Genomic DNA, 15,962 nt, shown 5'->3' on the forward strand with positions numbered 1-15,962 from the left:
CCGATCATCAAGGCATATCAAAACTTTAACTCGATAATATCAATGGATCCCCCACTAGAAGGTTCCAAATTATATCAACATATGTCATTAGTGTATATAAAATTTTCATAACAAAATTTGTTAGAATCATGGTGCAGGATGTTGTTACAATATCTAAATTTCAATAAATAATACACTACTTGAAACAAAAAACTATCAAATTTTAATACAATTTTATCATAAAAATAACATATTCTGTAAGATATTCTAGACCAATATTTGAAAAGGGCGTAACGGCCAAAATTTATTCCTTCTGATTCCTCGCCTATATACGTAGACTAATAATCAAAAGGAATATCAGAATCAGATACAAAATATATTATATATTGGAAATTTTTACCGGTCGTGATAGGTCTCCAAATTGTGATCAACAATCAGAAATTTCTGTTTTTCTCTGAACAAGAATGTTTTCCAAGAACGAAACTCACAGCATTACAAATTAGACAACCTTTTCAAATTATATCAACGTAGTGATATCTATGGCTGGGAGACTTTGCCACATCTATTTTAATTGCCTACTGTTGGGCAATTCGGTGTTGGGCATTTTTCAAATAATATTATGGTAAAATCCTGTTACAACATTTGAAGGATAATGGCTACTAAGAACAAACTTGTATCAAAATAAGTTATAAATATCACAATATGTTAAAATTGTGTTCAGTTTCTGTTATGGTTTTCTAGTCGAGAGTTATTTGAAACAACGTATGTTATAATTAGATAATGCGATGAAAATGTATCTTTGACATTAGTTATGTGATCTATATTTTTTTCCGAAATTGCCTACAATTTTTATACACAGATATTAGGGACAAAATCGGAGGTAGCCACTTTCAGTATAATATGAACCGCGTTAAATATACATAACTGAAACAAAGTTATTTGTCTACATTATGGATAATAATTTGTAGTGTACCAAATTTGTATCCAGAATGTAGGAAATTACCTTTGTAGGAGATTTTTGTACCCAATAATTATATAATCTTGATATTAAGATATCAGCCTCTGTTATAGTTTTGTTACGGCTGGAGGGATTTTTGTTATAATTTTTGTTATTTTTACAACTAACCAGCCAAATTTGTAACAATTTGTTACAATATTTTCGGAAATAAATAACTTCCCTTTTATAACTTTGTTATGCACTCTTGATTGGGCCATAGCTCGGTTCGCTCCGATGGATAATTCCTCGTGGTCTTGACTCTGCCGATATGTGAGCAGCGTCTGAAGAAATTCTTTGTTCGCCATATTAAGTAAACATTTTTTTACGGCAACGGGGAACCCAAGAAAACTAAATCCGAAAGACTGATTTTCCGAATAAAGTCCCTTGCATATTTTTAGTAAGTGGCTTTTTAATTTTTTCCTGACCATGCGTGTTATTATTGAAAATATTAAAAAGATCTTCGTTCAGAAAGGTGAAATGTGTTCTTACAACCTTCAAAGTTGACATTTATTTCTTGCATTTGATCCAAAGCATTTGCAGCTGATCCGCTGATAACCTGAACTGCCAACAATACTTTCATTCTGGAGTTTTCAAATGTCTTTGATGATCCAATCTTAATCCGATCTTGATCTGGTAGTCATTTAGTTTTACTGTACAATTCCATTTTTTGATGCCTTTATGAGAACGATGTGTGTTCAGCACAAGTTTGACCATATGCACCACGTCAAGCAGTACGTCAATATTGAAAGAATCAACATGATTTAAGAGTTTCTCTTAAAATGTTTATCATTGTCTTTGTAATATTTCAACCCAATATTATGGAGGCTTATCAAAACGGTTAAAATGTCACCTCAATCGAATAATATAACAATATGCCACCGATAATTTCCAAGATTCTTGAACACTAGTGCTTCCTTAGCGACATGGCATTCTGCACAAGTTCCATATTTTCAATGTCTATGCCACAGTACTTGCTGTCTAATAGCCATCTCGTCCAACTAGAGACTGATGATATTCTGCATTCATCTCATCGGCATTTAACTTTAATATATTCAATGATTCGCCAACCTAAAAATATATTAGATCTTAGATTTCAAGGGCACTACATATCTATAATATTCAAAAGTTTCAATCGCTAGTTGCATTAGTATTTATGGAGAATTTAGGACCTGAAATAACTAATAGAGTCATTACTGTTCATATAAGTATAGAGAGCTTCGGTGTATATGAATATTTTAAGAACAAATTGTACATAATTGTACATTGTACAATACATACACATTTTCTAATAAGTGTGCAAAATTTCAACCGCGTACGACAATTTTTTTTAACAAAATTGACATGATTATGACTTTACAAGATAGAGTCCACCTTATGGGCAATGTCCGTATAATCATACTAAAATCTAAATTAACGAACTCCGATTAGCGAGCAAACTTGCCTACGATACTGCAAATAAGCAAAGCAATTGTGTGTTGCTTATTCGTATTGATCGGCATAAATATCCAACAACTAATATTCGTATCTTTTATTTCACTGTTGCAGTTCTGCACCGCTCTTGGGGCGGCCATCGTTCCGATGTCCTTCCACACCGTCTGGGACATGACGGGCTCGCTAACAGCGTCTGCCTTCAGTGCCGCCTATATCCTGTTCGACATCGGCATGCTTATCCTGAATCGCTACATCCTGTTGGACCCTCCGTTGATCTTCTTTATGACCGCATCGGTGATGGGTATGGCACGTGTCACCAAACTTACCCGCAATCAGAAAAGCTTCACGACCAGCTGGTGGAGTTGGCTGGGCTTCACGGGAGCCATGCTGGCTTGCACTATCAGCGTAAAATTTGTTGGACTGTTTGTCGTGCTGTTGGTTGGATTGCATACCGCTAGTGATCTGTGGGATGTACTCGGAGACTTATCGAAACCAATCTCCTACACCGTCAAACAATTGATAGCTCGAGCAATCACACTTATCGTATTTCCAATATTGCTCTACGCTACATTCTTTTACGTCCATCTGCACGTGTTGAATCGCAGTGGTAGTGGAGATGGGTTCTACAGCTCCGGGTTTCAGTCGAACCTGGTTGGAAATTCACTGTACAACGTTTCAATGCCCCGAGAAGTGGCATACGGAGCGGTTGTTACCCTGAAGAACCACAAAACCGGAGGTGGCTATCTTCACTCGCATAATCACCTGTACCCGAAAGGATTTGGCGCCAAACAGCAACAAGTCACCACTTACAGCCACAAGGATGAAAACAACAAGTGGTTGATAAAGCCCTACAACAAACAGGCGGTGGATAATGTAACTTTAGTAAAGCACGGAGATTTGATTCGATTCGAACATACCCAGACCAAGCGAAACTTGCATTCGCATAGGGAACAAGCTCCAGTTACGAAAAAGCACATGCAAGTCACGTGCTACGGAGAGGTATGTAGCTCGGACGCAAACCATCTGCAAGAATGTGGGATTGGATAAAGCTCAACTTTTTATTATAGGAAGGACAAGGAGACAGCAATGATGTCTGGCAGGTGCAGATAATCGGTGGCAGAGATGGTGATGTTGTGGAAACCGTGACGAGTCGTTTGATATTCTATCACTACATAGAACGATGTGTTCTGACGACAACGGCCAAACAGCTGCCCAAGTGGGGATTCGAACAGCAAGAGGTAACTTGCAACCCGAATATTCGAGATCGGAGCGCGGTTTGGAATGTGGAGGATAATCAATTTGAAAAATGTAAGTCACATCGTTTTATAATACAAAAACAAAATCGAGTTAAGACATTTATTTCACAGTGCCCAGCGTCAATTTTCAAGTTTACGCGCCAGGATTCATCAGTCGGTTTTTTGAGTCCCATGCAGTGATGCTGCAAGGAAATTCCGGTTTGAAACCGAAAGAAGGTGAAGTAACCAGCAGACCCTGGCAGTGGCCCATCAATTATAGGGTGAGTTGAATTTTACAATTGTAGTGTCATTAACACTTTCCCTTAATTGATTTTGACACGGAATATGTTTTGCAAGCAATTAAATTTCAAGTGCCTGCGACAACGATTTACATCATAAAGAATAATTCGTCCCCTCACGAACGGCAAATGAGAATGAAATGCACCCTTGATTCGAATGTCATCATTTTCCACAAGGATCTCTTCTTACATGGTACCGGTTTCGGTGACGTGGGTATGTTAACCGACTGCATCCACCCACATCAAAAGCTCTCGAGTGACTGCAATCATGTTATAATAATCGTCAGCACCGTTCCCGGAACCGTCGTCGTTGTCGTTCGGCACCTTCTCTGGGTGTGGAATTTCCAACGGGCCGTATATTAAGCGATGATTAAGCGCTTGTGCTTTGTCTTGAGATGTGAAGCATTTTCTACAGGCATGTTTTCGACTTCTGGTACGTCCAGGGTCGGACTTAAGTTTCTAGGGGGCCGGGCTCAAGCACTTAGGTGCCTAAAGCTTCAAGTAATGACATAATTGTTACCACCATTAGAGGTATATTTTAGTATCCTTTTAATTCAGCCCTGGTTAGCAATGTACCAGGATGTAGCGTCTACAATGGGTAGTGGTGGGTAGATGGTGGGCGACATGCATTATTACTCTGTACGGGAAGTTCGAATCTATGTCAACACCTCAAGTGCACGCACTTGATTACAGAGGTAAATATGTGTGCCTATGATCACGAGTACGTGAATGTTCTTGATGAGTTGAGCTGTCAGGTGGAAGCTATAAATAGTCATTTATGCAACAAATTGCAAGACGATGGATTTTTCGGCATGAGTTTTATTATTTATTATTCGACACTTGCGATAAATAAAAAAAAAAAATCTCTTGATGCGCGTTAAAAACATTGATATAATTATCAAGATGTTGGGGTCCGAACAAATTAGTACTCATGTTGTGGTTCAAATTCACCAAGATTACGGTATGCCGGTATATCGTCAAAATCGACTTTCCTCTTGTATAGTCAGCTAATATTTCCTTCTTACTAAACGCTTGATTTTCATGTCGCTTGGTCACAAATATCTTGGTAATATAAATCTCAACTATGAACAAACAAAAACAAACTCTCTTCGACTGAAAAGAGTTTTTTTTTCGGGAGATTATCAATTCTAACTTAAAATCTGTTATTACTCTGCTAGTTTTATTCATATGGTGGGTTATCACCCTTTGAATTATATTCAAACAATGACTTAAAAGTATTTTAAAGATGTCTTCTACATACCATAGGGTATCCATCCAGCTTACCGCGGGGGATAATGGCCGCCGATTTGCCTGTGGGTAGTTTTTGATTTGACGTTCGTGGGGGTCAACTGTGTCGAGCATTCTGACCAATGTTGTAAGTAAGAAGGTGTTGATACAGTGGATCCACACCTTGTTATTTACCACATTGATCAGAATACACGCCACAGTAGGTGTAGTTGACCTCCACAAACGTCAAATAAAAAATTACAGGGGGTGCTTGGTGGCCTTGTGTCACTGCTTCTGCCTCATAAGCAGGAGATTAAGGGTTTGATCCCTGGCCTTTCCAATTTCCTATTAGATAATTTCGTTAATCATATAACTCAATCTCTTTGCAAATCAAATTCTCATTGCTAGCAAGTATGATTCTAAATATAGAATTGTTATAAAAAGCTGCCTGTTACTTAGTAGCAGTAAATAAAATGTAAAAATAGATTGGTATTCATTTGTACCCGCATACGAATGCTATATACGGTCGCTATGCTCGTGCAGGCCTCATACAAGTAAGAATGTGTGAGGTTGATGTGCGGGTAGCGATGGTGTGGTAGACGTGTGCGTGGTATTAGAATCCAATAGCATTCAAATTCTAATGAATGAATCCCATTAGAATTCACTTTAATACTTTCTCATTACTCTAGTACTTCTAATTCTCATTCATATATTCCTGTCCCATAGATCGCATCACTTACCAAAGTGAATCCAGATAATATATCCCTTCATACTAACACAATATCCTATCCTAAGACTATCGTGGAGATGCAGAGGTATACTCGGTCTCTAGTAGCAACGAGAGTTGAACTAATAATCCTTCCTTCCCTTGATGACCGTAAGGACGTGGCCGGCGCCGTAATTGACTTAGTAAAATGCATTGAATTTCCGAAATTTGCACATTGAGAATGATAGCTAAACCCAAGCTCCATTCAATTGGTTCCCTGTGCAATTTCGCAAGTTCTAATCAATCACGGAGTAGCAACTACGAATTGTACGGTTATCCTGTTCATGCTCATGCTCACAAACGTCAAATAAAAAATTACACTCAGACACATCGGCGGCCGTTACCGCCCGCGGAAAACTAGATAATGACCAATAGTGGACCCTCCAGGCATATTTGCATTTATACAGCGGTAGATCATCATTTCTCTATGGAATTCCGTCGGAAGAACCTAACTTCCCTTTCAAAGAATGGCTTCAAGAAGTTTTTAGAAGCCATAATGAAAAATATAAAACAGGATGCTCTGGAAGAAGAAACGCTCTCATATATTTCAAGCTTGGTTCGGAGCAGTGAAGAAACGATGGTCCGGTTTTCGTGCGTTATAATACGTTATAATATATAAACCGGGAAATTCCGCGAACTGGTAGTTTAATCATAAGACAAGTCCAAGTTACAAAATAAACAGTTGCAATCAATTTAATAGTCTTAAAACTAATGGTACGGATCTCTGTTTAGCATCACCAACTCCCTAAACTAATAGTCCTACAGATCTTTATTTGGTTTGTAATTAGACACCATTTTATAAAAGTTGATACCAACTCGAGCGAGTGTGATGAACTCCGCGGTGAAAAGTGATCGGAATTGTCAAGGGAATACAGTGTGATGTTCCACAAAGTCTGAATTTTCAGCAGCAGCAATGGCCGCAGCAAACGGGTGGACTCACCCAAATAACGTTTTAAAATAAAACTATAAAACAAAAACATTGATTTAATTATAATGTGTTTGGCCCTCCGATCCGAACCACAGCTGTCCGTTTAGACTTAAGTTTAAAAAAAAATCTTTCTTTCCGATGTTTCCGGCCGCGTTTCCACCACGAAAATTCCAATTACCAGAAGCCATTGGGTCCTAAAATGATGAACCGATAATCGATTTTCTTTCAGGGAACGATGAAGTTAATCATCCTGAATGCGTTAGTTTTTCTTTCGACTAAAAAATCGAAAGGAACATTGTTTAATTTGAAATTTTAAAAATAGATTAATACATGGGCCTGACGTTTGGGCTGATGGTTCATTCGTTCTGAAATGTTGCACAGCCCAAAATTTGCCTTAAAATGTCTTAAGCCCAAAAATATTATTTTAACTGATTTAGACTTTTACCAGAATTTTTATAACATCGGTTCAAGTATTCTTGACCGATGCACTATCGTTTGCAACCATAGACGAGGTAGGACTTTAGAACCCAATTATCTCCAAAGACCAAGAACTATTAAGAACGACCCTGATGACCGGGGAGAATAACAAAAGAGGTCTTGAGTGCTCACCCCGGAATCAACCGTAGCTCTACACCAGTAGCTTGGGGCTTTGCTAGTCCTCGTCTAGGACGTGAATTCCACTCCTTCCACTTCGCACAACATTTGATAACTAAAAACCGTTTTTTAAATTTTTCCAATCGAATTTTAAACTTAGATCTCGATTCGTGCACTAGCCACGTGTCACAAGAACCTAAGGGATAATCTTTTTTCAATTGGAGTGTTCGATAGGACGGCTAGGGAAACCAAACTTTGCATTATTTTATGGATGCTCCCTGAAATTCTTCTGTACAAAATGCGGCATGACAAAATGCTAGTGGCAAAACCGTGAATGTAGTAACAATTTTCTTTTCATCTCAATTTCACATTTAAGTGGGGAAGGGTCATTTGGCCGAAACCCATTTTGTCGAATGCCACTAGGCCGAACAAGCCATTAGGCCGAAACCCATCTAGCCGAAAGGGTTGTTTGGTCGAAAAAGTCGTTTGGCCGAAACGGTCATTTGGCCAAAAGGGCTGTTTGGCTGAATGGGTTATTTAGCCGAAAGGGTCGTTTGGCCGAATGGGTCGTTTGGCCGAATGGGTCGTTTGGCCGAAAGGGTCATTTGGCCGAAAGGGTCATTTGGCCGAAAGTGTTATTTGGTCGAAATAGTCGTTTGGCCGAAAGGGTCGTTTGGACGAATGGGTCATTTGGCCGAATAGAACATTTGGCCGAATAGGTCATTTAGCCGAACTGTTTATTGAAAAGTGAGAAATTAGGAATAAGAAGAGATACGTCTCACTACTCACTTTGCGCTCCTCTTTTTTAACAGTGAGAAGTGGAAATGTGGAAATGACAGCTGGAAATGTATATATGATCATGATACAGTTCGCAATTACTGTCCAACGCAACGATTTTTACTTCCGCTATCTTCGATCCCGTTCTTTATCGCTCACTGGAATTGGATTTACGATTGAGAAACGAATTTACATTAACGAAAACATAGGACCTCACATCCGTGATCTGCGATCCAAGGCGCTGAAGCTTAAGAAGGATGGGAGTCTGCGAGAGGTGTTTACACGTAATGGCGTGCTCTACGTGAAAAAAGCTGGGGAGGAAAAAGTTACTGCTATTATTACTGAGAGTGAGCTCAATCTGCCGTCATCAACCCGATCCTAAAAAGTTTCTGTTTATCCTTCCTCTCCTTCCTATTAATCCCATGATTCCACTCCTAAAAGTCTGTTGCTGCTGTTGCTGTTGTATGCTGGATGCTGGGCGCTCAATGGCGCAGGTAATTCGCAAAAAAAATGATGCTGTTTAATAGCTTAGTCCTGGGCGCTAAATGGCGCTGATTATGCTGCTACTTCGATGTCATGCTGCTATCGGAGTGTTGAATGCGCTCGATATAGTACTTCAGCTGGTATAATAATGCTTACCGTTTTTACTGTTTGCTTTTTTGTATGTATTAAAAATTTAAAAGTGTGTATATTATGAATACTGTTATGTTTGAAGAAATGCTCATACTCCATCCTCTTTTAATTGCTGTATATTATTTTCTCTGTAATGGCTAATAATTCTAGTTCCTACATCTCGACGAACTGGTGCATTCCCGGTACCGTTATGAAATCCGCTTTAATTGGAGATAAGTTGTCCGTGTTTTGTATGAATAGTCAGAGTTTATGTGCTCGTAAACTATGCGAAATTGAGGAATTACGAAAAATTGTTGAAGTGAGTAGTGTCGATGTAATATGTGTATGTGAGACATGATTGAACGATACAATTGATGACTCTATCGTAGCTATTGCAGGATATGAGTCGTAAGACATGACAGGGTAGGTCGCTTAGGAGGGGGTTTATTGCTATATATTAAAAAAAGGTTTAACCTACAATTTTATTGCTAAATCAAACAACCAGATCGGATCTGTAATTACTGAATTTGTTGCTGTAGAACTGTTTTTGCCAAAAGGAAAAATCTTATTAACAGTAGTTTACAACCCTCCAGAAGTTGACTGCACAACATCATTAGAATATTTACTATCGTCTTTCGGTTTTATTTATGAACAAATTTTTCTGTTAGGAGATTTCAATACTAATATGCTAGTCAACACATCAAAATCGGAGAAGCTTCAGAATGTATTGTTCTCACATTCACTACAATGTGTGGGAAGTGAACCAACATTTTTTCATAGGAATGGTTCATCACAACTGGACTTATTACTTACAAATGATCCATCAAAAGTTCTAAGATTTAATCAAATTGAAGCTCCTGTGTTTTCCAATCATGATCTACTATTTGCGTCTCTTGACTTCACTACAATTTGCTTGCCAAAGATCATTGAGTTTCATGATTATAAATCGATCGAAATTGATCCATTAGTAAGTGCTCTCAATTCAATTGACTGGACTGACTATTATCGAAATATTGACTCTAATTATTTACTAATTTTTTTTGGACTCAGTGTTGATAGATTTACATGACTCTTTTGTTCCGGTTCGCACTATATCGGCTGATAAGAAAGTGAATCCTTGGTTTGACTCATCTATATGTAGAGCAATTGTTAACAGGGATTTATTATTTAAAAAATGGAAATCAAGTAAGATTCAATCCGACCATTTGGCGTGCAAAATAGCTAGAAATCGTGTTAATACTCTGATAAGAACTGCCAAACAACGCCACTATGAGAAAAAGCTTAACCATAAACTTCCGTCAAAACAGTTGTGGCAAAACATAAAAAGTATTGGAATTGGAAAAACAGAAACTCCTGTAATTAACAATTTCACTGCTGATGAAATTAATAACTTTTTTTGTGATAACTTTTCCTCTAACAGTACTATTGTGAATCATTCAACTGTCGATCATAGAATAAATGAGAATTCCTTTTACTTCAACCATATCAATGAAACTGATGTTGTCCATGCTATGTATTCTATCAAATCGAATGCAGTAGGACTGGATAGGATTCCAATTCAATTTTTGAAAAATATTTCCCCCATACTGATTAAACCTATAACTACAAGCGTTTATCCTGATAAATGGAAACTATCGAAAGTTTTACCTATAAAAAAGAAGCAGAATTGTAACTCGTTGGATAATCTGCGGCCTATCAGCATATTGTGTGCACTGTCTAAAACGTTCGAAAAAATCGTTCAAAAAGATATGCGTGGGTACGTAGAGAGAAATAATCTTCTAAATAAAGTTCAATCTGGTTACCGTTCAAAACACAGTACCAAAACAGCGATGCTTAAAATAATAGACGATATTGGAATAGTTCTTGATAATGGTCGTCCTGTAATTCTCATTCTACTGGATTTTTCAAAGGCTTTCGACACAGTGTCACACTGTGTTATGTGTAACAAACTAAAAACAAAATTTAATTTTTCGGAGCGAGCAGTAAATTAGGTGAAATCATATTTAACATCTCGAGCTCAGACAGTTTTTTACAATGGCACTTACTCCAATTTTTCACCGATTTAATCAGGAGTACCTCAGGGCTCGATTTTGGGACCGCTTCTATTCTCTTTGTATATAAATGACTTAACCGATGCAGTTCGAAACGGTAAAATTCATTTATTTGCAGATGATGCCCAACTATATTACGATTGCTTAAATACTAGTGCCATGGAAATATCAAGGAATATCAATGAAGATCTACGACGAATTCATGAATGGTCTTCTAGTAACATGCTAGCGCTCAATTCAAAGAAAACAAAAGCTTTATTTATAAGCAAATGTTCTTTTCATGAAACACTAAAACCACTTCTATTTTTAAATCAAGAACCTATTGAATATGTTCAAAATGCTGCAAGTTTGGGTATACATATTCAATCCAATTTTGAATGGGATAAATTTGCGTTGTCGCAATGTGGAAAAATTTTCGCTAATTTGCGTTCACTTTATGGAACAGCATGTTTTCTGAGAACCGATATTAAAACAAAATTGTTTAAAAGTCTTATACTTCCACATTTTATGGCGTGTGACTTTTTACTAGATGAACTTTCTTGGTTTTCTTTCAATAAGCTTAGAGTTGCTCTTAATACATGTGTACGTTATGTCTTTAATTTGAACAGGTTTTCAAGCGTTTCTCACCTTCAGCATTTGCTAATTGGGTGTCGATTTGAAAACTTCAGTAAACTTCGTTCTTGTTTATTTCTGCATGGTCTACAGAGTACAAAGCAACCAGATTATTTATATGAAAAACTACAAATTTCTAGAAGCAATCGATTTAGAAAATTCGTTTTGCCGCGACACCGCACGTCTAAGTATGGGAACTCATTTTTCGTTCGAGTGTAGTTCACTGGAACACATTGCCTAATAGTTTATCAAAAGAAAAATCTTTCACGGCATTTAAAAGAGGTTGCATGCAGCATTTCAAATAATAGGAATTATATTAATTTAATAAGTAAAATAGTAAAAATATCAGCAAAACCAAAATAATAAAAGCGCTTATTCTACTAGTAATAATCAATGTAACATAAAAAAGACTGTCAGTCTTAGGTTACGAAATTTTGATCAATAAATAAATGAGTAAATAAATAACTTTGCGCTTCTCACTTTTAACAGCGAAAAGTGAGAAATTAGCAGTGAGAAGTGAGACGTCTCATTTCTCTTTCCTTATTTCTCACTTCTCCTTGTGAAAAATGAATAGTGCGGAGTGAGTAGTGAGACGTCTCATTACTCACTTCGTAGTGAGATGTCTCACTGCTCACTTCGCGCTTCTCATTTCTCTCTGTGAAAAATGAGTAGCCAAACGACCCTTTCGGCCAAATGACACTATCGGCCAAATGACCCTTTCGGCCAAATGACTCTTTCGGCCAAACGACCTTTCGTCTAAATGACCCTTTCGGCCAAACGACCCTTTCGGCCAAACGACCTTTCCGGCCAAAAAACCCTTCCGACCAAATGATCCTTTCGGCCAAACCATCTTTCCGGGCAAACGACCCTTTCGGCCAAATGATCGTTTCGGCCAGATGACCCTTTCGGCCAAGCGACCCTTTGGGCCAAACAACTTTCGGCCTAGTGGCATTCTGCCAAATTGCTTTCGGCCGAATGTGTTTCGGCCAAATGACCCTTCCCCTTTGAAACTATTGCCCCAACTATAACTTCTGTCATTTTCTTAGTAGTCTCTCAATCTATTTAACAATCAATCAACCAATTCTCGCGCTTAGGATCATAGGGGCGTAACTGTATTGGTGGATTTCTCTACATCGATTTTTTATTTCGTTAATAACTTAACTGAATTAGAAGTTACAACCATGAGTGTTGCTTGGGGTGCAAGCTGCGATTATCCTTTATCGCCCCGAAAACTAATATCAAACGTACCTAAATCAAACGTAAACTGTTGAAATTCGTTGCATTGTTGAGAAGAAACCATCGATGAAAAGAAATCGATCAATTCAGTTACGCCCCTATGATCCTAAGTGCGAGAATTATTATTTTTCTTTTTCAAGTAGCTGTGCAGTAGGCGGCCTATTTTTCAAATGTTTTCGGAACCTAACATTCGTGTGCTTCAACGCTTTTTTATTGCAAAAAAGAGTAGCCTTTCATATTGTATGTTTGTATGTATGTAGTTAGCGAAATAGTAGAAAAAAGAGTCATATTGAGGTCAAAATATTGAAGTTTAAGGGTCACGCAAAGGCGGTTTTTTGAACATCAAGTTTAGACTTTCATTATCATAACTTCGCAATCATTCTCTTCAGTATTAAATTAATGAAAATTTTGTGAAACGGCATATTTCTTGAAATCAGCTCCAAATGATGGTTTTATGCTATGTGTTCGGAATCCTAACTAAAGAAAATAATCCGTGGAATCTGCCCTTCCAAAGCAGATCAAAGCTACATTATTAATAAATCTTCGTTTTAACAATAAACTTACAGTAACTGTTAGTTTCTTCACGTGTTTCCTCATGCGGATGTGATACACTGTTTTGAACGTATAAGCTACGATAACTAGTTTCAATTCGTTTCTTTAGCTACCTTCTGGATACTGGGTTCGCCGTAGCCACACACCGTTTTCTTGCACACCGCCAAAGATGGTTCTAAGCACCCATCTCTCGAGTACTCCGAGTGCTTGCAAGTCCTCCTCCAGCATTGTCCATGTTTTATATCCGTAGAGGACAACCGGTCTTATTAGCGTCTTGTGCATGACACATTTGGTGCGGTGGCGAATCTGGAGCCCGTAGTAGGCCCGACTCTCACAGATGATGCGCCTTCGTATTTCACGACTAACGTTGTTGTCAGCCGTTAGCAAGGATCCGAGGTAGACGAATTCCTCGACCACCTCGAAGGTATCCCCGTCTATCGTAACACTGCTTCCCAGGCGGGCCCTGTAGCGCTCGGTTCCGCCCACAAGCATGAACTTTGACGCATTCACCACCAGTCCAGCTTTTGTTGCTTCACGTTTCAGGCGGGTGTATGGTTCTGCCACCTTTGCTAATGTTCGGCCGACAATGTCAATGTCATCCGCGAAGCAAATAAATTGACTGGTTCTGTTGAAAATCGTACCCCGGCTGTTACACCCGGCTCTCCGCATGACACCTTCTAGCGCAATGTTGAACAACAGGCACGAAAATCCATCACCTTGTCTTAGTCTCCGGCGCGATTCGAACGAACTGGAGTGTTCGCCCGAAATCTTCACACAGTTTTGCACACCATCCACCGTTGCTTTGATCAGTCTGGTAAGCTTCCCAGGGAAGCTGTTCTCGTCCATAATTTTCCATAGCTCTAGGTGGATTTGCCGTACAGTAAAGATCTGGTCCGTTGTCGATCGGCCGTCACTAATGGTGACAGACGACAGAAGATGATCTGGGATATCACATTGTAGGCGGCATTAAGGATGGTGATCGCTCGAAAGTTCTCACACTCCAGCTTGTCGCCCATCTTGATGAGCTCAGCTCCGATACCATCCTTACCAGCTGATTTATTGGTGTTTAGCTGTTGGATGGCATCTTTAACTTCCCTCAAGGTGGGGGCTGGTTAGCTTCCATCGTCCGCTGAACTGACGTTTTCATCTCCTCTGCTGCCTTGACTTTCACTGCCTGTACTCTCAGCGCCATTCAAATGTTCCTCATAGTGCTGCTTCCACCTTTCGACCTTTCGATCACCATACGTTCGTCCGTCAAGATGCTCCCATCCTTATCCCGGTACATTTCGGCTCGCGGCACGAAGGCTTTGCGGGATGCGTTGAGCTTCTGGTAGAACTTGCGTGTTTCTTGAGAACGGCACAGCTGTTCCATCTCCTCGCACTCCACTTCTTCCAGGCGGCGTTTATTCTCCTGAAAAAGGCGAGCCTGCTGTCTCCGCTTCCGTCTATAACGGTCCACGTTCTGCCGGGTACCTTGCTGCAGCGCGACCGCCCGCGCTGCCTCCTTCTCCTCCAGAATCTGTCTGCACTCTTCGTCGAACCAATCGTTCCGTCGACTTCGTCCCACATACGTTGTTCTCCGCTGCGTCGTTAATGGCTGTTTCGACTGTATTCCAGCAGTCCTCAAGAGGGGCCCCATCGAGCTCACCATCTTCCCGCAACGCTGCCTCGAGATACTGCGCGTATGCAGTGGCGAAATCAGGTTGCTTAAGTCGCTCTAGGTCGTACCGCGGTGGTCGTCGGTTCCGAACATTGTTGATGACGGATAGTTTTGGGCGCAGTTTAAGCATCACCAGATAGTGGTCAGAGTCGATGTTAGCGCCACGATATGTCCTGACGTCGATAATGTCGGAGAAGTGCCGTCTATCAATCAGAACGTGGTCGATTTGTGATTCTGTCTGCAGTGGTGATCTCCAGGTGTACCGATATGGGAGGCTGTGTTGGAAGTAGGTGCTGCGAATGGCCATATTCTTGGAGTCGACGAAATCAATTAGTCGTAGGCCGTTTTCGTTCGTCAGCCGGTGAGCGCTGATCTTTCCAATAGTCGGTCTAAACTCCTCCTCTTGACGTCGTGGCTTGGGCAGCTGCCGTGCTCACGTTCCAGCTGCGCGTAAAATGCGTCCTTATCATCATCAGTGCTTCCGGAGTGTGGGCTATGGACGTTGATTATGCTGAAGTTGAAGAACCAGCCTTTGATCCTCAACCTGCACATTCTTTCATTGATCGGCCACCACCCGATCACGCGCTTTTGCATATCGCCCATCACTATGAAAGCTGTTGCCGCAGCTCTGGTAGATGGTATGATTACCTCTAAATGTTCGCACCATTGATCCCTTCTAACAAACCTCCTGCAGCACTTCGATGCCGAATCCTCGGCCCTTGAGCACATCGGTGAGTATGTATGTGCTCCAGATGAAGTTGAGAGATTTGCAGTTCCACGAACCGAGTTTCCAATGGTTCCAGTTCGTACTCTCTTGTTGATTATTCGTTGCTTATGTTTTTTTAAAGGCTGGCTTGCAGGGCCTGACACCAAACCCCCTAAATTTCCGGAGGACCATTCCTCCTTATTCCCGGTGGACCATGGTGCACAGTTTCACTTAGAGTCCCTCGCTGGCACTCGGACGATGATCAGCCGCCCCTAACATGGAGAGCAGACGCTGTTGTGA

At 39.9% G+C, this 15,962-nt stretch overlaps 1 protein-coding gene across 1 annotated transcript in view; it reads left to right on the top strand.

The window, feature by feature from the left end:
* The window catches only part of LOC134206135 (protein O-mannosyl-transferase 2), a 65,243-nt gene that overhangs the window by 12,580 nt on the left and 36,701 nt on the right, over positions 1 to 15,962 (top strand). The window contains exons 3-5 of the mRNA XM_062681824.1: positions 2,522 to 3,406; positions 3,475 to 3,715; positions 3,775 to 3,923. Of these exons, the coding sequence (XP_062537808.1) occupies positions 2,522 to 3,406; positions 3,475 to 3,715; positions 3,775 to 3,923 (1,275 nt within the window). The remainder of the gene's footprint in view (positions 1 to 2,521; positions 3,407 to 3,474; positions 3,716 to 3,774; positions 3,924 to 15,962) is intronic.

This window comes from Armigeres subalbatus, chromosome 1 (genome assembly GCF_024139115.2).
Source record: "Armigeres subalbatus isolate Guangzhou_Male chromosome 1, GZ_Asu_2, whole genome shotgun sequence".
Taxonomy (NCBI): Eukaryota; Metazoa; Arthropoda; class Insecta; order Diptera; family Culicidae; genus Armigeres; species Armigeres subalbatus.